The sequence below is a fragment of the Anser brachyrhynchus genome (assembly GCF_964034855.1).
Source record: "Anser brachyrhynchus genome assembly, chromosome: 2".
NCBI classification, from domain to species: Eukaryota; Metazoa; Chordata; class Aves; order Anseriformes; family Anatidae; genus Anser; species Anser brachyrhynchus.
In genome coordinates this window covers 124315597-124339336 of record NC_137695.1, presented here as the reverse complement: position 1 = coordinate 124339336, position 23740 = coordinate 124315597, and the positions used below count along the sequence as shown (strand labels likewise).

Sequence of the window (23740 nt, the reverse complement as noted above, 5' to 3'; positions counted from 1 at the left end):
AACTCTTCAGACTTTGGAATTTTTCAGTACATTTTTTGAGCAAAATGTGTCTGACCGTTAATTTTTGAGCAAAATGTGACCTGACCGTTAATTTTTTAATAAGGTTCATGAAATGTCTGACATCTGAAACTCTAGGAGGAGAGGTGGGAAATTGCTTTTAGATTGCTCTTGTACTTCCAGTTGGGGAATGCATGGCCGTAATTGTGGAAGTCATGAAATTGTCAATTAAAGACTTCATAGCTGTGTTGCATCTTTTTTAAACATTTTTTTTTTTAATTCATATAAAGCTATGCACATGCAGATTTTAAGACAGAGTAAGTGGACCTGTTTCTCTACGTAATTACCTAGATAAATCAGGAGTTGGCTGCTGGTATTTGCAAATCATGTAAATCATGTATGTGGCAGACAGAGCAAGTGAGAGACCAATGTTCTGCAGTGTTCCTTTGGTGACCTGGAGTGGTATATAATATACTCTGTTCAAAAGGGCAGATGTAGTCACTCTACCACCGAAGTGAGCATCTCTAATCTATCTGTAGTTAGTAAAGAGCAATATTTTGAAAAAAGCCTTTTCACACCTTTTCTCCCTGTTGATTATAGAGAACTTCAAGATGTCCGGCTTAACCAAGAAACCAGACTTTTGGACAGCTCACTTACGTGAAATAAAGCCTATATTTTCATCACCTGCTTTGTTCTAATGAACATCCTTCATTATTTAGCATTCCTACAGTTTCAGGGAAAATAATAGTTGATTTTTACATATTTTTTTTTTTTACTTCTGAAATTCTATATTCTCTACTCAAAGAAAATACAGTTGATGCACACAGAAGATGCAACATCGTTGTATAATATTCTCCTCACTTTCCTTGTTAACATGGCTTTTTAAACGTGATGATGTCCCACCACTGTTTCTGAGATTGCCTGAATTTATTTGTTTGCTCTTTATTACGTAAGGAATGATTTCTGCATGTTTGAATATATTTCTGTGTGGAGTGCTGACATTCTTATCCACACTTCACTTGTCATTTCTAGGCCAGACGGTTAATATGATTTCCTACTATGAGCTACTTACTGTGTACAGTTTTAACATGTGTTGCAGTAAGGCAATGTATTAAAGTGCAGAAATGGATTATGGAAGAGATGGATATCAGACGAGAGTTGTTGGGTTGTCTTGGGTGAAGTCAATCAGTGTGCAGTGTAAATATGTTCCTGACAGTGGTAAAGGGAAATACTGGTGTTCGTATTCTGGTCCAGTCCTTCTCACATGAATGCAGGGGGAAAAAAGCATTTTATGTTACTGGATAATATTAAAAGAAAAGGGGCCTGCAAAGGAGGGATTAGTGTTTTAAATGGCAAACTGGAAAAAAACAGAGGACTAACGAGCAGCATCTGGACAGGACCAGGATATATTCTCTGGGAAAAGGCTGAGGTCTGTAATGGTTCTGAAGCTGTTTTTTTCTCATCACCGTTGTGATATTGCACAGAAAGCTGAGGTTGTGCCGGGATGCAGAGTCGGGCGCATCACCCACGAGATGTACAAGGTAATCGCTGTGCGGTGCTCAATGCATGGCGCTGCACTTCCAGAGGGATATGGGCTAACTTCAGGAAGAGGGGAGTGGTGTGAGTACACAGAGGTCTAGAAAACGGTTGTGAGGAAGTACTGGAAGAACCTGGGGTTGCTTAACCCAAAGAAGACTAAAGGAGAACGTGATAAGTACCTTTGAATATATAAAGTTCCCCTGCAGAAGTAAAGGGGATCATTTATTCTCTTATCCTTTGTAGACAGAATGAGAAGTAGAGGGTGTGAAGTGCAGCATGAGGATAAAGGTTAGGCATGAGGAGAAATTTTCTGATAGGGACAGATTGCTTGGGGAGACTGGAGACTCCATTACTATCTTCAAGAGCAGCATAAGGGAATAAGAGAGAAGGTGCTGGCATGAAGTAGCCTACCTGGAATATCAGGCACAGAGTAAGTAACCTCTCAGTATCCTTTCCTAGACTATTTTTATTTGATTACAGTTAAACTAAGAAAGGAAGATACCCAGACTGGGCAAGCGATCCCAAATGTAAGACATGATAAAATAACCATGAGCTGCTCTTATTGACTTCACCCAGAGCAAAGACAACATAGCATTTCAGAGAAGGGGCCATAAGCACTGAATTTGTATTAACTTCCAGTATCACTGAACTATTGTTGCATTGACTGAGTCTCTTCCATGAGTAGGTTCTGGCTGTTACGAAATTTCACATTACCTTTTGTGTAGAAACCTTCAGGGAATTCTAAATCTCTGACATACCTAAGCCAAAAGCTTTTTTTTTTGTGGTCTGTTTCCGTTTTTAAACTTTTCAGAGTGCTTTCTCAAAATGATATTTTCCTACCTTTTGGGTTTTTTGGCAATGCCCCAGCCAGTCACTACAAGTAATGGTTGAGTTTTTGGATGTGCCCTTCAACACAAAAGTTTGAAGAGGTGATACGTGCAATGTGAACCTACAGGTGCTAAGATAATGTAGCTAAAAAAAAAAAAAACTGAAAAATAAATTAAAAAAAAAAAGTTCCTAGACAGCAATATTTCATAGCTACTGAATGAGTTGTTGAGTACAGGTATTTTTTGGATATTCAGGGATGACCCAAATGGAATTAATAGAAGAGGGGAAAAAATGGTAGGTGAATAGGTTCTTGTGATGAAGGGTTTACTACAGAAGTTAGAGTTCTTAACAACAAAAAGCTTGTATACTTTTACAGAAGAAATGCATTTTTGTTGAAAATCCCATAAGTTTTTGACAAAAGTACTTTCAATATAAGTATCGCATTTTTTTGTGGGGGAGCCTTAAGAAGTATTCACTGGTTGGTTGGTTTGTTCTCATCAGCATTTCGCCTAGGTTGTCTCACATCACCATTATAGTCTGTCCTTGCCATATGCACTTTTTGAAAGAGCAAATAAACTTTTCTCTCTTTGGTGTGCTCAAAGGTGTATTTCCTGGGTCTAGACATTGCTTTTTAACTTTTTTTTTGCCTGAAATTTTGAACACACCATTTGCGTCATCAGTGGATGGAAAAGAGGAAGTTGTCAGCACTGCAAAGTCAGTTTACCTTGATGAAGGGGTAGGCAGCAGTGGTGAGCTTTTCATTTCCATGTGTGAAGAGACATCTTCTTCACTGAGTCAGTCCTCGTGTGCATCTCTCTGCCAAGACATGGCCTGATGAATCCATTTGCTCTGTGTAAGCCTCCAAATAGTGGTCAGATAGGAGCAACAGCTGGTCCTCACCTCTGCAGGAAGTGTTCAAGCTGGGAATTCAAAGGTAGAAGACTGTATATTACTAAAGCTCTCATCTGTCTAATTCTGCAGGGAATACTTTTTAATATTGGACATATTCAACCTGGAAAACTTAAGAGTGCCAGGGGATCACTGAGGCAAATAATTTCGATGGGGTATTTAAAGCATACTTAATTTTATAAGTATAAAAAAATTTTGTTGTGGACAAATGTCTGAAAGAAAATGTTCTGGTTTCTTGTTTTGTTTTGTCCTTGTGGATTCAAACACCAAATGCTGTGAAAAGGTTTGGGAGAAACTAACTGCTAAATTTAAAAAAAAAAAAAAAAAAAGGGAAAAAAAGAGACAAAGAAAAGAAAGAAAGAAGGACTTGCTGGCTTTCTCCTGTCCTAAGTTTCCTGTGTCTCTCTTTCGTAATACAACAAGACACTCCAGACACCACATTTCTGGGGATTACCTTTGTTGGGTTGAAGCCTTTGGCCTCATTCTTTTCCTCACAGTTAGAGTGCTCATAAGCCCCTGGAAAGACACTGTCTGTCATGTCTTATTGCTTAAATATTGTGATCGAGCCTGTGAATAATCTCAGACTGCTCTGACATGTTCATAATAGCTTTTGTTCTACTCCTGTACCCACACATTTCCATTCCCTGAAGTCCCTCAGCGTGGTCTGCTCCAGCGTCGATGTGGGATGTGGTAGTTTGACCAAAAGTGATATGGAGAAATGAGACCAATGCCTTTAATTTTTGTGTTTGGTAATGATGGTTTAGAAAGTACGAATGGCCCCTCTGCGGCAAGTGATACAGATAGACTTTGCTGGGCTCTTTTTCTCCCCAGCTTGGGGTTTCTTTGACCCGTTGGTGTGAGTTGCTCAGAAGCGGCTGGCGGTGCCCTGCGGAGTGACATTTTCTTGTGTGGCTTTTTCGGTCGTTCTTTGTGCAGCGGAGGCTGTGCTCACACCAGATGCCAATCATACACCACCAGTGGATTTGCAAGATTATAGGACAGGAAAAAAGATGAAGGTTAAGCACAGGGCACAATAGAGATTACTTATGGTAATGAATTGTATAATTTTTCTAGACAGATCTGGATTAATGTTTATCCCAGGCAAGAGATTACTGTATGTCTGATTCTAGTTGTAAACAGACATTATTAAACAGAAGGTTTATGTTCATGAAATGCGACTATGGGTGTTAAAGCACTTATGATTTATTATGTGCAAAGAGAAAAATTAACCTGTTCATCTGCTATAGTACTAGATGTGCTGTGGATTTTTGCATAATTTGGAAGGCATCTGCTCCTTTGGAATACAAATAACGAGTGAAATGGGAAAGATTCTCCTCTCGCTTACACTGATCCAATGCCCTGCACTGCAGAGGAGTGGTGTAACCAGCAAAAGGATAGGATTGTGTGCTTTTATAAAGCAATAATTTTTCCATTACAGATAAATGTTGGCAAAGTCTGTTTGCTTGTGGATCTTTAGGGTTTTTACTTTACAATAATAATAAAAAATAATCTACATTGACATTCACAGAGCCTCACAAATGTTGACCTGATTTGGGTTTCCCAAATAATTCCTTTTTACTAATGAAAAACAGAATTTAGAAAACTTTGAAATAAAATAAATAAATAAAGTAAAAATATTTATATTTTTTATCTATTTTTTCACATAATTTATGTTGCAGCACATTTTTCATTTGGTTTACTGCATCGCTGCTGCTTAGCATAAATGAGACGTAGATACAACAATCACATTTTTTAATACTGCCTTACCTTAGTAACTAAACAGTCACACCTGAATCAGTGACTTAAATGTTTTAGGTGAGCTCAGAAATTCCTGTTAAAGAAACTGTAAACAAACTCCAAAACTTTACTTCTTTTTCATTACTTGCTAACAAGGATGTATCTTTTCAGCGTGAAAGGAAAGAAAAATTACAGGTATCAATAATCTATTCATTCATTGTATTAACAGGCTGTATTTGTAGCCAGAAGACTTTTTGCATAAAGTTATTTGAAATTATCCGTTTACCCATAGTGGATGATACAACTGCATTGGTTTCCCTCCACTTTTTAATTGATCTGCCTACTTATAGATTGCATTGGATATGTTGCTGATGCTTTATTTGTAAAATTTGCTCATATTAAGTCTTAGTGATTTTAAAGAGATTTCTCAGTTAAGTGTAGATATTCCTGTATATATGTAAAAACAACCCAATATGAAAAGAATGACAACAACAAAATTAAGGAACATGCAGCAAATATTATGAGATACTGAGTGTGTTACGTGAATTAGGTTTTAAGCAGTTAAACTAGTTCTGAGTACCATTATATATGGGACAGTCAGGTGGGAAGTTCTCAGTGCTTGAATTTAAAAGGTTGCAAACTTAAATCGCCATCAGAACACTTCATACTGCTTTTTTTTTTAAAAAATATTTCTTAGATATTTACATTTGATGCACGTGTTACATTTGATACAAAAATCAATACCATGAGAAAACAGTAAGTTTAACATTTGCCGTATCTTGTCTAATTACCGGATTTTATAAAGGCTGTGAAGTGTGAGCCCTGAGGTTTACCTTGTAAGAAATTAATTGAAGGGGAAAAGTTTGTGTGGGCTTCATTGGTGGGTCATACCGACAGCTGTAAAAGCAGCATAGTGCAGGCAGTGCAGTCCAGCACAAAGTTTTGAGCGCTGGCAGACCGCAGGTGAGAGGTTTTCGGAAAGCCCAGCTGAGGTGAGCGTTACTGCCTAAAGCTTTGTGCGGTGGAGCGTGGTATTTTGGGGGGCAAGAAAGCCTCGGCTGCGCTCTTTTCTTCGCTGTGTGTTGGCAGACGTCTATGAGTCGTTAAGATCTCCATCTTCCAAAGAGACGCAAAGATGGAGATGAAGACAGGTCTCTGTTATCAGCCCGCTGTGGGTCGCGAGTTGAACGGGTGCTGCGTTTCCCCCTGGAAGGCACGGAGCTGTGCCACGGTGTTCGCCGGTGCTCAGCTTATTGCTGCTGAGCTGAACACGTCTGCAGCGAACGGTGACCCTCACGTCTTCGCGATAGCAAAACGTCTCCCTGATGTGATCCCACGGACTCGGAGCATTAAGTTAATTTTCCCCTGGATCTCTGAGCTGCGTCCTCTGTACCCGGCGGAAGGCTGGTGAAGAATACAGCTTTTGACCGACTGACAGAACACGGAGAGTGAAATTAGATGCATTAAATTAGAATATGACAAAAAGCCTATCTAAATATTTGTCACAGGGCTGCGTACGGGGTGTCGCGTCCAGCCCAGGAAGTGAAAGGAGGCCGCTGGTGGGACTGTGTAGTCTGGGGGGAAAAATTGGTAAATCATCCAGATTCATTACAGGCTTTGAGGGGATAATTAAGGGTATTGAGTGGGCTGTTAGACTTTCAGGGCTGGTGATCCCTCTTGTGTAATCTCAGATTAGTTCTTGTCTTGTCTTCACCTAACGCAGAATTAACCAGTACAAAGTTTGCTTAACCACACAAGTGAATAATGGTGTTACTTGCCCGTGGGAGGACATATAACATGTTGGCTTATGCGACGTGCACCTTCCCCACAATCAAGAAATCATCACAAAACAAACAAACAAAAACCCCAAACCCTCAAAACCCAAAGAACCAAAAAAGCCAGTGCAAACACATAGGCTGTGAAATTTTCTAATTTGTACTAGAATGTTTGCAATGTTTACTTTCCAGTTAACAAAATGATTTTCTTGAAAACCAACATTTGTAGTTAGTGGCCAGTTAAACAGAAAGAGCTCAAGATGTGCAACTTGGTTTGTCCACATCTGTTCATCTTTAAACTAAATTTATTCCAACTTTTTTTGCGGTAAGAGAGCAAATCACTGGCTTATAATTTCCTCCACAGAAAGTTTTAATTAGAAAAAATTAAAAAATTAAATTCAGCATATCGCGTTTACCTTTTTATTATTTTTTTTAATTTCTATTTGAGCAGTTCAAGGAGGAATGTGCCTATGATAGGGTTAATCCAGCTACATAAAAATCCGTGCTGTGTATGATAGTAGTAAAGCTTGTGATCCCTTGATCTTTGATTAGATCCGAGCTAGTAAATATCTTGTGTTTAATCAGAATGAGTTGTTCTGCATGTAGTATAAGTCACCTTCACAGATGGGATGTAGCATCAGAGTTGTTCGTGAATATTTGTTTTAATCCTTTCCAGAGCAAGCATGCTTTATGTTTCTTTGTTGTAAATCAGATTCAAGCAACTAAAGACCAGCACGAAGGAAAGACGTTTACTTGCAGTTAGGAATAGGACAGTGTGAAAAGGACAGGAATAGGACCTTTTTTTCCTTTGTAAAGAAAAATATAACTTGCTAGAATCTTGAAAGGTATTTTATACTATTCCACAAACATAACTAACACACCGTGGCTGCTTTTTCAGACTGGGTTAAAAACATGATTATCTAGAATTTCATCTTAAACTGTTCATACATATTTCTGGCTTAGCAGACTATAAACATAAAAAGACTAAGATTTATTACGGTAAATGTTCGGCCTCTATTATCTTTATGTTAAAGGTATTTAGTTAGAACGGTAGCTGTTTTGTGTGCTGGTAAATGGAAATTCTTAAAACCTTATCTGTAAAGCTAATCGTTTTGTGTGGTTTGTCAGCGTCCTATTTACCTAAATCTGTCATAATTGCCTTCTGATACATCTTCCTTTGACATGCAAAATATTGAAAACGAGAGGACTCTTCGCTGTGAGATTTTCTACAGAATGTAATTTTTCTGTGTTCATAACTTTATGGTAATAACTGGACGACCTGTAGTTAAATGCATCTCAATTTCTCCCTCTTATTTTTCATAATCACCACACAGAGCCTTCTGTGCTCAGAGGTGTGATTAGATTTAACCTGCCGTCATATCTGAAGAACTTTCTGTACAACATATTATACATTGTAAGAATTATATGCATAGATGGTAGGTCTAAGTGTAATATATAAATAGATATAAAGATGAGTTGCTCTCATGCCAAAGCTAATTCCTGATATTTTTTTAATGTTTTTAACAGGAAGACTGGAGAGCCCCCACTAATAAATGGCTGGATTCCTTACCTTGGGAAGGCTTTGATTTTTAGAAAAGATGCTTACAAATTCTTACTGGATCAGCAGAAGAAACTTGGAGATATTTTCACTGTACATATTGCTGGTGAGCAGTATTTTAGTACTTCTCTTGATTTTTTCCATCGGTGAAGTTAAATATTAATTCAGATGTTTAATTTAGAATCTTACTTAACCAAAAACATGTCTGCATACCATAGGACACAATACATTAGATTCAAATGTTTTATATACATAATAAGTATCCACAAGATTTAGTTATGGTTATGTGTATTTATATACAGCTATAGGTATATATGCATATCGGCAGAATTTTTAGACGAGAAATGTATGAACATAGATTTTCCCAACACATATAAACGTGTATTGTTTTTTGTTTTTTTTCCTAAGGAAGGGAGAACTAACATCATCTTGACACTGCACAGAAAAATATCAGATTAAATTTAGAAAACACTTAAGAAAAAAAGTGCAGAATATGTTCTCACACATTTTACAACTGGTTGACAGGAACACAAGGGAATGAATGACACATTGACTCAGTGATACAATCAGGACTGGAACACAGAAACTTCCTGTTGCCAGTCTCTTACTCTGATCATGCTTGCTGAAAATAACAATATAATAAAGTATGATATAACCTTGCTGCTTTCTGTATTTATAGCTGTTTTACTACGCTAGCTCAAATACAAACATTTGGGTGATTTCACATATACACTCAAATGTACCAGAAAAACACAGAATGAAACTGGAATCTTGAATGAAACCTAAATATATAAATTTACATATCTCTATACATATTTTTTTACTATAATCATTTTAAGATCAAGTATTTTCCTTTGTTCAGAAAAAGACAAACTCCTATTAGTAGGTAGATGTTATGGATCTTTTGCCCCTCTACATGCTGATATCCTTGTTCAAATGATGAATTTTATAGTTGCATCAATAATTACTTTACAGTTAAGTCTACCTCATTTTTAGCTATTCCTGTATTTTTAGAGAGTTTCAAATAAAAATGTAAAATGTAAAGTTTGCTTGTTAATTTTGTGGCAGTGATTTTAGCTTTATTTTTCCATATAAATAATGTTTTGCAATACAAATAATTTTTTTCTTCAAAAGTCTATTAATTAAATTACAAGCAGTATGTTTAATTAAGAATTTTTTTTTTTCTTCCTGTTACCTGAAAATATATTATTTTGTCCTTTGGAAGGGCATTTTACTGCTATTAAATGTATTTTTTATTATCATTCATTCTTTTTTTATTATTATTCCTTTGGAAATTGGTGTGTTTCATCTTGAAGTGAGTTTAACACATCTGCAACTCTAACTTTAATTGAAATACTCTTTTTTATTGTTAATGTATACTCACATGATAATGAGTGAGTACAATAATGGCTTCTTTCAAGTAAAATTAATAATAATAATTCAAAGACTTATCATAGTGCATTCATGAAAGCAGATACAATCATACTTCAGAATCCTTAATTTGTTTAACCAAATAGTTATTTCTCTTTCCCCTTTTTATTGTTTTATATAAGACTGTATTTAGAGATTTGTGTCTTTAAGCAATCTGTGAGTGTAATTTAGTTTAATGAATTTCTGTTTGCATAATAAACAGAATTCCATTTCAACTCATCTCCCTGTGTTTAGGTATTTTTCGAAAGCTTTCATGTATACAGGTTAAGGTAAACAGAGTGAGCTACGGATATTGTTTCAGCCTTATACAAGGAAATCTTTGGTTTTGTGAATTCGTTGTGTTGGAGATACTACCTCAAGTTTTCTTTTTTCAGTGTAAACATACTGACCATCAAGTCTTCACTGAGAAACAGCTTGTCAGCCACAACTCAAAAAAAGAAGATGAAGCTAGTTGGTAGCTCATATCCTGTCCTGATTCCAAGACATGCAGGCTTTCTGTGTGTCTTAGTGATTTGACAAAGATGATGTTTGTATGTTCAGCAAACATAATGTAGCCGGCTGTATATGTACTATCATTACTTTAGCCCCCTGGTGAGTGACTACAGGTTCTGTCAACAAATCCTATCAATATGTATTGTTCTAATTATTGGTTCTCAAACTAGTTCGTTTGGAAAATGTGGAACGATGCTTGGAGTTTCTGGCATTGCCCCGTACCGGTAATGCGATTTCGCTGATTGTACTTTCCCATGTGATGAGCAAATGATTGTCATCCCTAAAAGTCGCAAGGGACATGGATGTCATCTTAATAAAGAAATTAAAAAGCACATCTTTCTATGAGAAACAATGTAAATTCCTGACCTGTCGCAGAAAATAGTTCTCTAATTGGTTTTGTGTGGTGGTGCAGCAGAATCGTTTTCCCCAAACGTCATACTGGCGAAGCACTACTGTACATCATTGTCAGCAGTTCAGCAGAATCTTCCTAATAAGAGGACGATTACGTAAATGCGATAGTCTTCAAAAAAGAAAGAGAGAGAGAGAGAAAAGAAAAGAAGGAAGGGAAGACAGAAAGAAAGAGATACTGAGTCTGTTGTTTTTAGATGACAGTACGTCCCAGCCCAAGCTTTCTGCTTGCTAAGGATCAGCCGGGTAGGCAGACAGCTAGGTAAGAACATAAAGAACTTGAAGCAGTTTTCTCAGTTTCTTGGGATTAAACTTTGTCTCCTTTTGATGATACATTATTAGAAATGATACTGAGCATTGCAACACTGTCTATGAGATTAATTCAAATTCTGGTCAAGTAATCTGTCTTCCGGTGTTTTTGCTAAGCACATTTGGCCTTTTATAATTCTGCTAATAAGTCATTCTTTTCTTTTAAATCATGACACACCTACAGTAAAATACCACATTTTTCTGTCTTAGGCAAAAGGTAGTTTCCATGAACCCCTAACAAAGCTGAATGCTGCTGCAAGCATTACTGAAATAACATCCATCATTATATGTCATATGAAATGCTTGTCTTTCATCATTAGCATTAAAAAGCTCCAGAATGCATTATTAGAGTAATTTCTTAACTATCATACAAATACTGGCTTCTGTGCTCAGATTTACCAAAGTTGACAATTTTCATATTTTCCACATCAATCTTACTCTTCTAGGAGACTGTGTAAACTACAAGGAGATAACCATGCTATTTGCAGCACGGTTGTAATGCAAACTGAAGGATTGGACAAGGAATATAAATTCTCTGTATCCATATTAAAAAAACTCAGAGGGCTTTTTAGAGAAACAAGTATACATTTATTATTTTGACTTGTTTCTATTGTACTAAATAAAAAAGCCAAGTGACTTAAACTATTGGGATTTGGAGTGTGACATTTCTGTATGTCTTGGGTTTTTTGTTTTGTTTTGTTTTTATGTGTGCGTGTGTGTGTGCGTTAAAGGTATTTTTTCGCATTCTAACAAGGGAAGGCATTGTGCTTTCAGTGGTTTCTGTATAAATACATCAAATAGTTAAAGCTTCCTGATTTGGAAAGCATGTGGCATTCCTCCACTTCTGGTTGATCTGACATTTACCTTTGCCAATACTCTCATGGAAACTCACAAGAATCAATATTTTGGTACTGTTTTAGAAAAGACTACTACAAGAAGTAATTCTTGGCATTAGCTGCAATGGAAAGGCATGGGAGGGGAGGGAGGGACTGCATTTTAAAATTCGGTGTAGTAAGTGGAAACTCGAGGAAAGGTTTCCATTTGTTGGTATCAAACGCCACCAGGAACAATAAGTGGGAAGAGACTTCAACAGCGACAATGAAATGATTTGAAAAGTGAAATTAATTGCGATATTGACACTCAAAACTTTAAAGAAATACCTTGAGGTCAGAACATTTGTTAGGGTTTGGATGTTTGCTTTTAAGTTCTTGAAGGTTGCTTAGGGTAGGGGAGATGTTGGGGCATGACTCTCTAATTTTGAGTCTGTTGCTGGATGGAAGGCACCATGGTAAACCTGTGCGGCTACATCTGTGTGCAAGAATGATTGTAATTGCTAAAGGCTCCCATACCCACTCTTACAGCAATAACTTTCTAACTGCAGATTTTAGTCTTTAGATTTTAGTCTTTTTCTAATGAAGAGATCTAAAATTAGATCCTCTGTGAGGTACATAAACAAGCTGCCTTTGTTATTCGGGGGTTCCACTTTTCTGGCTAGAGACATTTAGAGTATTTTTTTTCATGTGTTTATACATATTGTTGACTTTCAGAGGAATGGTCTGGAGCCTGAATTGAATTCTACAAAATCAGTATTTTGGTATATACTTACTTTTTGCTACGAGGAACCTGATGAGAATAATAAAAATCAGGATCCGTGATGTTCTGTTTGTTAGAGATTTTCTCTTCCAAAGTGTGCTAGTATGGAGAGAGTTTTGATTTAAAATTATTGCTAAAATTATTTGTTTGTCTGAAAACCCATTTGCTGAAAATCTTTTCTTACTTAAAAATGATAAGAATTGATGTGCGTTTGCTAAGTGTCTGATTAAAGATCACAAAGAAACTCATATTTTGCATCAGAAATAAGCAGATGGTGGACAGATGGTTTAAATTAATATTAATTAAAAATCTTAACTTAAATTGTTTACCCTGTAAATGCAAAGTTAGGAAGCCAGCTTTCGTCTTTAGGGTTAATAACACTCCAAGTTTATTTATTAAAAATCACTCCAATGGGCATTCTTTCCAAGCTTTGATCACAAAGATGGTGGCCTCAATAAGAGCATGCAAGTGCGTGAAAGCTGGAGCAAGAGGAGTGCAAAGAGAGCAGCTCTAAGGCTGAACAAAGACATGGGGAGGTCCCGCAGAGGTTGGGGCTAAAAATTCCTGTGCGGTTTGGGAAGGAAGAAATGGTCAGGAAAGAGGAGTGGGAATTGAGGATCTTTTTGTCAAGCCGGTGTCTTGTTCTTTAAAAATTGGTTTATACCTATGGTTTATTACGTTACAGTGAAGCAAACTACAGGTGCCTCAGAAACCTTCACACTGTTGACCAAATTGGGGGTCAAATTCTCAATTTATCCCTTGTCTTTCCTCACTGTTTTCACTTGGATTGCAGTGGATGTAAACAGGATGAAAGTTACATGCGAAGAAAGTCCAGAACACACCCATCTTTACCACAGAGGAGTGTGTGTATATACAAGTCAGGATACGGAATAACTATGATAATTCAAATATCACTATATGGTAACCATGGATACTTGTTGACATTTTTAGTGGTAGTGACTACTTTATCTCAGGACATCTGTCACAGAGCCAAATTTGGTCCTCAGTTAAGCATGTAGTGTTCCCATTAAAATCAAAGGAGATTTGTCCCTTTAGTGAGACAGAATTAGACTATAAGTGTGGTAAGCTTTGATATTTTCTGGGTTTATGTCTAGGATATTTCACAGAGAATGTGTACATTTTAATGGGTACTTTTTTCCCTAATGCACCTGTCCCTACAAGGTAAGAATCGGGAGCTCTAAATTTAGACTTAACATGGGAATCATCCATAAAGAGTTAAGATTTAATTGGGCTTTGGGAGTATTAGCATTTTGATTCATGACGGTTCACCAAAATACTCTTCTTTATTAGTTGACTTTATGCTTGGGGGAAAATTTCAGATTTTTTTCTGGCATACATAGACAACTTCAAAAAGATGTCAAAAGCTGCAATTCTGTACCTTAGTACAACTGGAGGTCCTGCTGTGGTCTCTCCTTAATACCTCGGGAAGACGGAAAGTTGTCCGTGCACTCTGACACAATGTCTTATAAAGCCAGGACAGTGTGTGCCCCCAAATGGCAACCATTTTAAGAATGAGAGCCTCCTTCACTGTAAGCTAGGGCTTCAAAATCGAATCCTGTTGTGGTCATTTTACTGGTATTAAACAAATTCTTAACAAAAAGTTAGACGAAACTTCAGAGGAGAAAAAAAAAAAAACAGATGGAGCTTTAAATATTGGGGTTTGGCAGTGTGCAATTAAGGCTGTAACCAGCAGATTTTGAGTCTTGGTGTCACCTCCTTGAAGAAAAGCTGCCTAGGTAACACATTTTCTACTCCGGCCCCCCTCATCCACTTCCTCCATTCAGGTGAAATGTGTTTCTCCCTTTCTGCTATTAAAAAAAAAAAAAAACGTTTTTTAAATGCTGCTCTGACTCCACATATTTCATGAATTATAGCAGTGTAGTACATTACTTATTCCAGGGTGCCACAGTTACAGGTCACACCCTACTGTTGCCAAAACCAGTACATCAGTCTACATCGAAAAGGCTTCATGCTGATTTTAGAAGTGCTGTGAGAGTATACACTGGTGAAATCTGCATCCTGACAAAGAGAATCAGTATTCTTTCTTTTCTGAAGCTAAATACAATTTATCTTCCTTTTTTGCTTTGCAGATCTCTTCACAGGCTTTTGGTTTGGGAATTTTCTTTGTGCTCTTCTTCCAGACATTGGCGGTGCTTATTTTCAGTTACTACCTCTGAAAGCATCACCAGATTATAAAACCCCATGTGTCTCTATTTTTTTCTTCTCTTCTATTCAGGCAGATATATTACCTTTATCATGGACCCGTTTCAATATGTTTACGTCATCCGAAATAGCAAGCAACTTGAGTTCCATGAATTTGCTAATAAGATGGCTTCCAAAACTTTTGACTACCCAGCCTTGTCGAAAGCAAAATTCCCTGATCTCAAGGAAAACCTGCACAGAATCTACCAGTATCTACAAGGCAAGCCTTTGGACATAATTTCTGACCACATGATGAAAAATCTCCAGGATATATTTGAATGGAAATGCTCGCAAGCAACAGATTGGGAAACAGAAAAAATGTACAAATTCTGCTGCTCTGTAATGTTTGAAGCCAGTTTTGTAACACTGTATGGAAGAGTTCCTGCTGCAGATGGCCACAAAGTTATTAGTGAAATCAGAGACAAATTTATCAAGTTTGATGCCAGCTTTCCCTATTTAGCTGCAAACATACCAATTGAGTTGCTAGGAGCTACCAAGAAGGTTCGAAAGGAGCTTATACATCATTTTTTACTTCAGAACATGACAAAATGGCTGGGAGGGTCAAAAGTGGTCCAAGCCAGACAAGATATATTTGAGAAATATGAGCTGCTTGGAGATTATGACAAAGCAGGTAGGAAACTTATGAATGATTGCTTGTCTAAAATAAAATAATTTACTATAGACCTTTGAAATAAAAAGGCAAAATGGCGACCTTGAAATTTTTTTATGTTCTTTCTAATTGGCTAATGATAAAATGTTTTACTCTGAAACAACCCTCTATGATAATTGATTTTTTTTTTTTTTGTGCTGAGGTGGTAAAACAAGATACTTAATGGTGATAATGAGAAAGATTATAACTGAGCTGCATTTACTCCCCTTATTCCCCCCACCCCCCCGACATTACATTTCAAACTATTCTCATTAAGCAGAAAATTAGACTTCAGAAGCCTATTGGTCCTCATTAGCATTCACTGATCCTTGGCTGGGTCTGTGTCCTAACATCTTTTAATTAGCACACTGCAAATCTAATCAGTGTAATAAACGCTATTAATCTTCCTTTTCACTTATTTTCTCCCAGCACATCATTTTGCCTTCCTGTGGGCCTCTGTGGGAAACACGATTCCAGCTACATTCTGGGCCATGTATTATCTGCTGCGGCACCCAGAAGCTCTTGCAGCGGTGCGTGACGAGATTGACCATTTGCTGCAGTCAACAGGTCAGAAGAGAGGGCCCACGTATAACATCCACCTCACCAGAGAACAATTGGACAACCTGGTCTACCTGGGTAATTTATTTTTATCTGTTAGAAAGGGAAGAGGGTCTCTCCCTGCAAACTCGGTTTATCACTCATTTCTGTTTACTGAGAAGGTGGAGGACACAGCTGCCTAATTGACATAATAACACCCATTTACATCAATTATAAATTATGTAGTTTATAGCTGTAGATACTCTCATTGCATGTAAACATTAAAGCCTAGGTAATTAACTATGCAAGGTATGCAAAAGGCTAAATCGAAGCTTTGCAATTATTTGAAAAAAGTTGATGCCTATTAAGTTGTTTGATTCTGAGCATCTGCCGAAGTGTTAATGCATTTCAAATACTTTTGTATGGTACTGCCAAGAAAGACCCTTTTCTGAAATTAAAGTAGGATAATGTATTTAAACTGCAAATGTAATTTTTTTCGCAAGCAGTTTCTTTCTTTTTCTCTCTATAACACAACAAAAAGACTTCCGAAGCGGGCTTCAGCATTGCTATGGCTCTGAACTAAACATAAGAGCTTTACAGATGAGAAATGGCGTTTCCAGTATTGAAAGAAGTACCTTGATTCAAAATGGAGAGCTGTAAGGGAGATACAGGTATTCCAGTTCAAGACCAGTGGCTCAGAGGGAGGCCACCATTAGAAGGTGTGTTCTGGAGCTGGATGGGCCTTCAGGGCATCAGCTGATGGCTTCATTTCACTTGCCAGTGCACAAGCACAGCAAGTGCACAGGCACTTGCAAGATTATTGCTGAAATTAGCCCAAGGGAGGAGAGAGGGAAACATTCATAGGTATGTAGAGCAAGGAGGAACCTAGCCTTGAAGCATCTGAAAATCTCTGTAGATAGTGGTATCAGGATAGACAACAACTGTAAAAAAAAGCATAAAGGATCGATATTACTTTCACTTTAGATATTGACACCAGTCCCCTGTTAAAGCTGAGCTCATGTCTGTGGGGTTTGGTAGCTGGTGGCCTGACCTGATGGTCTTCTCTAAAAGGAAGGGGTATAAGGACAGGGTGGTGGAGCAGCAGAGTCACTGCTCCTGGGGTGCATGTAAGTAGGGGCTGCCATTCTCCAGGACCATTTAGTATGGCATGCATCAAGAACCTGTGGTCCAATTTGAGTTGTCTCTCATAGCACAAATATAAAATTGAGTTTGATTCAGCTACTTTGTATTAAAGCATTAGCGTTAACCATATATACCGTGAGTCTAATAAGTCGGTTTCATCTGGAGTCACAGCTGTTTTGGTGCAGATTTATCTCCAAGTGATGGAGCAGGCCTTTGATGTCAAGATACCATGACATTCTAAGCAATTTATATACTTTAAAGAACACAAGTAAAATTGCTTCACATCAGAGTTGGCATCCACCAACAAATAATAGAAAAGGAAAGTTGCCAAGCATCAAGAAGATCAAGAGAGCATCTATTTTCTATTTGGAGACAGAGATGGGAATGGCAAGGGAAAAACACAAGCACCCCAGAAGTGCAAGAAAAAGGGAAATAAAGCATGTACCTCACTAAAACCAGCTGGTGCAAAATGGAGTGAACACTTTACAACATCAACTGTGTCATCCCCCCGCTGCTCCTAGAAATTGTCAAGCACCTCGGTAACATTTGATTTACATGTTGAGAGGAAAGTGCCACATCCTACTTTGTAGTAGTCTTGTAACACTTTTGTTAAATTTTATAATCGCGTTAAAAGTAATGTGGTATGAACAGAAGCTGGATTTCAATTCTTCTGGCACTTAAGTCATAAAGGGCTGGATACTGTCCCATAAAATAATAATATAGAAAGAAAAAAACTGTACTATAAGAGAATTAAATTCATGCTTCAGTGGAGAATGGAAAGAGATGTTTTCTTAGTAAATGTATAGGAAGGACAACGGTCCAAATTTTCATGGCTTGCGCACCAAAAATTCCCTGTCTCCACTGGCAGCTGTGCAGGGGAAGCATGCTGTGGGCCAGCCCTGCCTTTGCACTTGCAGCTTTCTGACCACGGCATCTGAGAAGGAGCTTTCCTTCCTTCCTCCCTCTCCCCCATACCAACGCAGAGCACAGAAAGCCAGGAATTCATGTCCCTGCTCCCGAGTAAGGCAGCCAGGTGGGATTCTTGTGTATTTATCACCTTGTCATCTCCTTCTCCTGTTTTAAGTGCTCTGATTCCCCGTCCTCTTTTTGGCCTACTGTAACAAGAGCCTTTTTTTGGATTCATCGTGCTATGGAGAGCAAGGAGGAATTGCTAAAAAGCCTGTCTCAGAGGCAATGTTGTTGTTATGGCCATATTCCTTGGGTCTAGGGAATGATGTCCTGATTTCTAAATTCAAAATACAGATATGTGATTAAAAAAAAAAAAAAAGCTTTCAACCCACAGCAAAACCAGCTCTTGTCACAAACTGTGGCCCTGATTATTTTTTCTTACGGCATTTCTGGGGCAGCACACTTCGTATCGTCTAGTTAAGACTTTTCCAGCAACCAAAACACACGTACTTGTGTGCGCTTACAGAGTAACATACATTATTAGTCATTATGAGTCACAATGGAGCTCTAATATGGTAAACGATACATGAGAACGGTCTGTCAGCTTTTATGGTTATACTGGAAATGCAAAGGGTAGAGCAGAAATACACTTGGTGCATGTGTAATGCATGTTTAGTCAGTTCGTTTGTTTAATATTAGTCCATTCATTTATCTCGTGAAGTATTCTTGCCCCAGGTCATTGCTGAATCCCAGATATTTCCTGCAAAAAGAGCACAGCTTGAAAATTTGTTTTGTCTATACGAAAGGGTAGGAATCCAAAAACAGATAATGCAGAGTATGTAATCGTAACACAAGCGGTAAGTGTGAAAATTGCTGGTTGGATTGAGATAAACGAATATATTTTCCTGGAATGGGCTGGGCAGTAAGTACCATGTAGTTCTTCCTAAGTTGCAAATGTACTTGTTTCCAATTGTCGTTTGTGTTGGCACACCTCGGTGCATGTGAGTAAGTGACCCCTCCAAATATTTGCATACCGATAGCTATTTTCCTACAATACACTCTAATAATGATGGTACCCGATTACCTGCTATCTGCTAGTGCAAAATTAACAATCCATTATGCACAATAAGTTTTATAAAACATTTACAAATCGAGATCATGTTTAATTAAAATTAACTTGCCTATGAAAGCCAAATGCACTTATGATTCACAATGACCTTTTATTACCTGCAGTCCCTTGTTTTGGCTGGATGATTGACAGCTTGCTGTTTGGCTACCATGTTGTATTTCAGCTGACAAGACTTTTCATTTTAACTCAATTTGCCTGCCTATCACAAGCTGGTGGCAGGCCAGGCTCAAGTCACCCAGCTTTGCCTCAGCAGCTTGCTCTATTTCTCATTAGTACGCATTTATTCAGTGGAAATTGGAAGACAAATGCTTGAAGGCATGTGAACTAAGTATAGCAAATTAGGGTTTAAAGACTGAATATTTATAAGTATATTGAAACAGTTTTTTAAAAAAATCTAGAATGAATCGGAGGCTGAGTGCTAGCTTTAGTATAAGAGAAATGAAGAGAGAAGTGGGAGGATTCTAAGAATAACAATACTATGAGATATTTCTCTCTCTCTCTCTCTAGAAAATATGTAAAATCTCTCTGACAACACCTTATCAAACAACAGCCTGGCTTCTTTATGTGGCGCTCGTACAGCGAAGTTTAGCATCTCGTGTGTGTAAGAAGGGGGAAAAAATGAGGGTCATGTTCATTTGCTGCTTGGTTATCCCTTGGTATGCTTTAAATTGCCTTGTTTGTTCGGCACAAGCACAGAAACAGATGTTGCTCTACCGTGCTGGATAATTTACTGTACCTCATGGTGCAGAATGGAAGGCCTCCCAAGCTACCCAGCTGGTCTGTCAGCAGCAATGGCTGGTGTCTGCTGAACTATGACAACTGCAAGCAAAGGCTGCGGCGTTATTGTGCAGTTGTCATTCCTCCCAACGTATAGCCCGGGCATTTGGGGAAGGCTGACTGTCTATTTTTTTAATGTTAGCCTGCAAACCCGTATAAGCTCCATCCTCCTTTGTTGATCATAATGTGACTCATTACTTTTGTCATCTAATGATTATCGGCATGATCGCTCAGAGCTAGAGCCAAGCTCGCCTTCCACACATAGCTGGTACTGGAAGGTAAAGCAGATTTGTCATTTACGATCTGACCGCTAAGCCACACTTTGTGCTCCATTATTGTGATTAACTTCTGCATAAGATACGCTGCCCAATTGTCAGCTGCGATCCGGCAGCGGGCACCGACCGCCGCGCTCCCCAGGAGGATGGCCCCCAATAGGATGTGACGGCATTGCTCGTCCAACTAAACGCACACCCGCTACTGCACAGCGGCCATTTAATAATTATTTTTCCTTTTTTGCTCTCCCCACCCCCAACCCGATTTGATTTCTTGGGTGAATGGTGCTGCATGTACATCGCCGCCGTTCCCAAGCTGGGGACTGGCATGGAGTTAGGGGCTTTGTTTTTTCGGAGGCTGGGGGCAGTCTGGGAGCGGTGGCTGGACCCTCCCTTTGTACCGCGCAAAGTTTTGTTGCCAGAGCGCTGCCAGTTGAAATCTATCGTGTCAGGTGCCTTGTGGCTATCCGCAGTAGAGGCCATATTCTGGAACCGGGGTTCTTCTCTGGCTTCGTCACCAACAAGCCGATTTGACTCTGCCTGATTATAGTAACGAAGGCAGTCCAAAAGAATATGCACAGACTCACTGTACGTCACATTGAATCACGGCGCTGGCCACACAGAGCTGACCGCAGCCTCATTTCTTTAGACAAATGCATGCTTAAGGAAAAACCTCCTGCAAGAAAGCATCCAGGGCCACTTTATTTGCTATGCATGCTGCACCAGATTTAATTTTTTGTGAAAGAACGGTAGTTATTATTTTTTTCTGATGCATCTACACTGGGTAGCTACTGTCTCTAATAAACCAACCTTTTGGGTGCAGCAGTTAGAGTGCTTTGGTGAACACTTACAAGCAGGCTTATTTGGTATCACAAAACATAATACAGGCACAAATGGATTATTATGTGAAAATGAAACACGATTTTAGGCTATTTTTCACACTGGCGATTAGAAGGAATCAAGCCACATATAACAGCACCCATACACAGTGGTGGAAAAATAGTCAGTTTTGATTACAAAGTGAGAGATGCAGCCCTAGACAGGAGCTACATGCTGATATACATGCTATCAGAATGATTTATGCAAATTATGCATATTATTCCCAAAGGAATTCCTCCTCAAACTGCCAGGATAAATTGCCGGAAATTAGCCATAAAATCTGTCGTGCTAGGAGCAAAAGGTGAAGGCCACTGGGAAAGCAAGGACATTCAGCTTCTGGAGCCTTCCAGGATGTGATGGTGGAGAAAAAATCATGCTTCCCCTAGTACTGAAAGGACTAGGTTTTGTTTTCTCTTTGCCAATTAAAAGTGTCTTTCTCTCTTAAATCTACCAGGCAAACAATGAATTGTTTTCATTCACTTGGACCATAATAGACATTATCGTTTGGCAACGTAACTCATTGAAAACAAAATAAATTTAAAAATCCTCAGCCTGACTGCGGAATTAACAAGCAAAATGTTTTTTCTAACGTGTAGCCCTGCCGCTACATCCAACAGCTTTTGAAAGGCAAGCTGAATAGCTCCGTGGATGCTTTCACTGGTATTTGCTTGCAACCTCCGAAATATATGTAAATGCATAAAGCATTCATGTTTTCTGATTGCGTTGTTTTCAACGTGATGCCTGAATAATGACTTTCCACCCAAAATCCAGGGCTGCCTCCAGCCGACACGATTTCCCAGAACTATCAGCGAGAATCACATCGCAGTGCTCAGAGCGGCGGCCCCCCGCCCTGCGGGACTGTTTAGTACCTCCTCGTGGTGTCTGGTTTATGTTTTGTTTTCTTTGTGTTTTGTTGGGTTTTTTTTCTTTTTTTTTTCCTTCAGCCTGCCCTACTAAACCTGTCGAGATGCAGCAGCTGCAGCCATGTATAACTTGCAGTCATCTCCCATATTTCTGACGCTTCCCCCCCCTCCGTTTTTGTTTAATCGCAGAAAGCGCCTTAAACGAGAGTTTACGGATGTGCTCGTCTTCCATGAACATTCGCATCAGCCAGGAGGATTTTGTCCTCAAGCTTGAAGGGGATCAGGAAGTCAGTCTGAGGAAAGGAGACTGGATAGCCCTTTACCCTCAGATTTTGCACATGGATCCCGAGGTCTATGAAGATCCTAAGGTAAATACTCAGCTGGTGCTACTCGTCCTACTTCAGGCACATTGCAGCAGCCAGGCCTTTTGTGATAGGTTTTTTCTTTTTCTTTTTTTTTTTTTTCCTGCTGTTCCTTCTTGTGGAACAAATCTTCCGACTTTCAAATGTATTTTCGAGGGCCCTATAGGTCAAAGGATTCATGGCCTGAAGAGAGAAATATGGTGATGAGACTGACTGCTACTGCTTTCAAAGGAATTGACAATTGCACATTGACTACCATAAACTTTAGGCTAAATGTGGGTTTTGTTTGGCAGTGGATCATTTGATACCCAAGGAGGGCTGAATAATAGAAGGTGGTTTAAATAGCAAATAATGTGGGCCATTTAGCTAAGTGCCCCCAAAGCATCATTGACTCTGAAGCCCTATAATAGCAGTGTCTTACTTGAGCCTTATGCTTTTTCACCTCTCTTCATAGGGATTCACCCCTTCTTGATCAATTAGTATAGTGTTGTGAACTTGAAACTGCAAAGCTGTTGCTCCACAGTGAAGCTCCGAGGGTAATTGTGTCATCTCCTTGTATTTTTCTCTGACGCTCGAGTTAATGAATATCAAAGACTCGAAATTAATCCACCCTGCCTCAGCCTTAATATGGCTTCAGAAGTTCACCACCTGCATGCAAATTGAATAGTCCTAGTCCCCGGTAGGTTATTCCGCCAGGTTGTTGTCCCTGGTCCAGGGTGCCACACAGGAGGTGAAGCTGTATATAAGCTGAGGCCATTAAATGCCTCCTCATCCAGAGAGGTAGGAGTTACACCTGAATCATTCCTCATCCCCCTTTTCCTAGGCAAAGAGCTATCTCCCTGCCATGCTGATTTCCAGCCTTGATATTTGAGCCAAAGATGCATTTCAGACCACAGTTCAGCTCTGGGAGGTACACGGGATGTGTTTAGATGCTTGTAGAAACCCCATGTTTGAGACAGTGATCCCTGAAGCTGTCCCTTTTGGGAATTTGAGGATAAAGATGTGCATGTGGGGTTGCAGAGGATGGGTGAGATTCAGATGCCTTGTTTGTGCAGGACAGCATTTCGCTGTGCAGGAGCTCCACCAGAGGCAGTGAGAGGAGGTGTGGAGTGTGTTGGAGTTAGCAGGAGTAGGTTTTAGTTACAGGTATGAACACAAGGGCCACGAAAATGGAAATGGCATCCAGTAGGGCCCTGCTGTCTGTACCCACGCAAAAATAAAGACAAAGGCTGCTGAGAAAATCAGTGTTTAAAAAAAAAAAAACATGTATTGGCAAATAGTTAATTAATATTTTTATCCTTAAAAGCCATAACTAACAAATAAGCTTTTCCTCATTTTATTCTTAACACTTTATTTTGGAGAACATTATTGATTTGTCAAAAGTCCATCTGTTTGTTTAGGTCCTAGACCAAAGCATCAGA

General features: G+C 38.8%; 1 protein-coding gene across 2 annotated transcripts in view; it reads left to right on the top strand.

Moving 5' to 3' along the window:
- Nucleotides 1-23740, top strand: part of CYP7B1 (cytochrome P450 family 7 subfamily B member 1) — a 124278-nt gene that overhangs the window by 92936 nt on the left and 7602 nt on the right. Inside the window, exons 2-5 of one of the 2 annotated variants that reach the window (XM_080582396.1) lie at nucleotides 8313-8449; nucleotides 14834-15430; nucleotides 15878-16084; nucleotides 22147-22325. In XM_080582396.1, the coding sequence (XP_080438522.1) occupies nucleotides 8313-8449; nucleotides 14834-15430; nucleotides 15878-16084; nucleotides 22147-22325 (1120 nt within the window). Of the gene's footprint in view, nucleotides 1-8312; nucleotides 8450-10148; nucleotides 10366-14833; nucleotides 15431-15877; nucleotides 16085-22146; nucleotides 22326-23740 lie in introns of those variants that run through there. The other variant, XM_080582397.1, reaches the window with a different exon arrangement.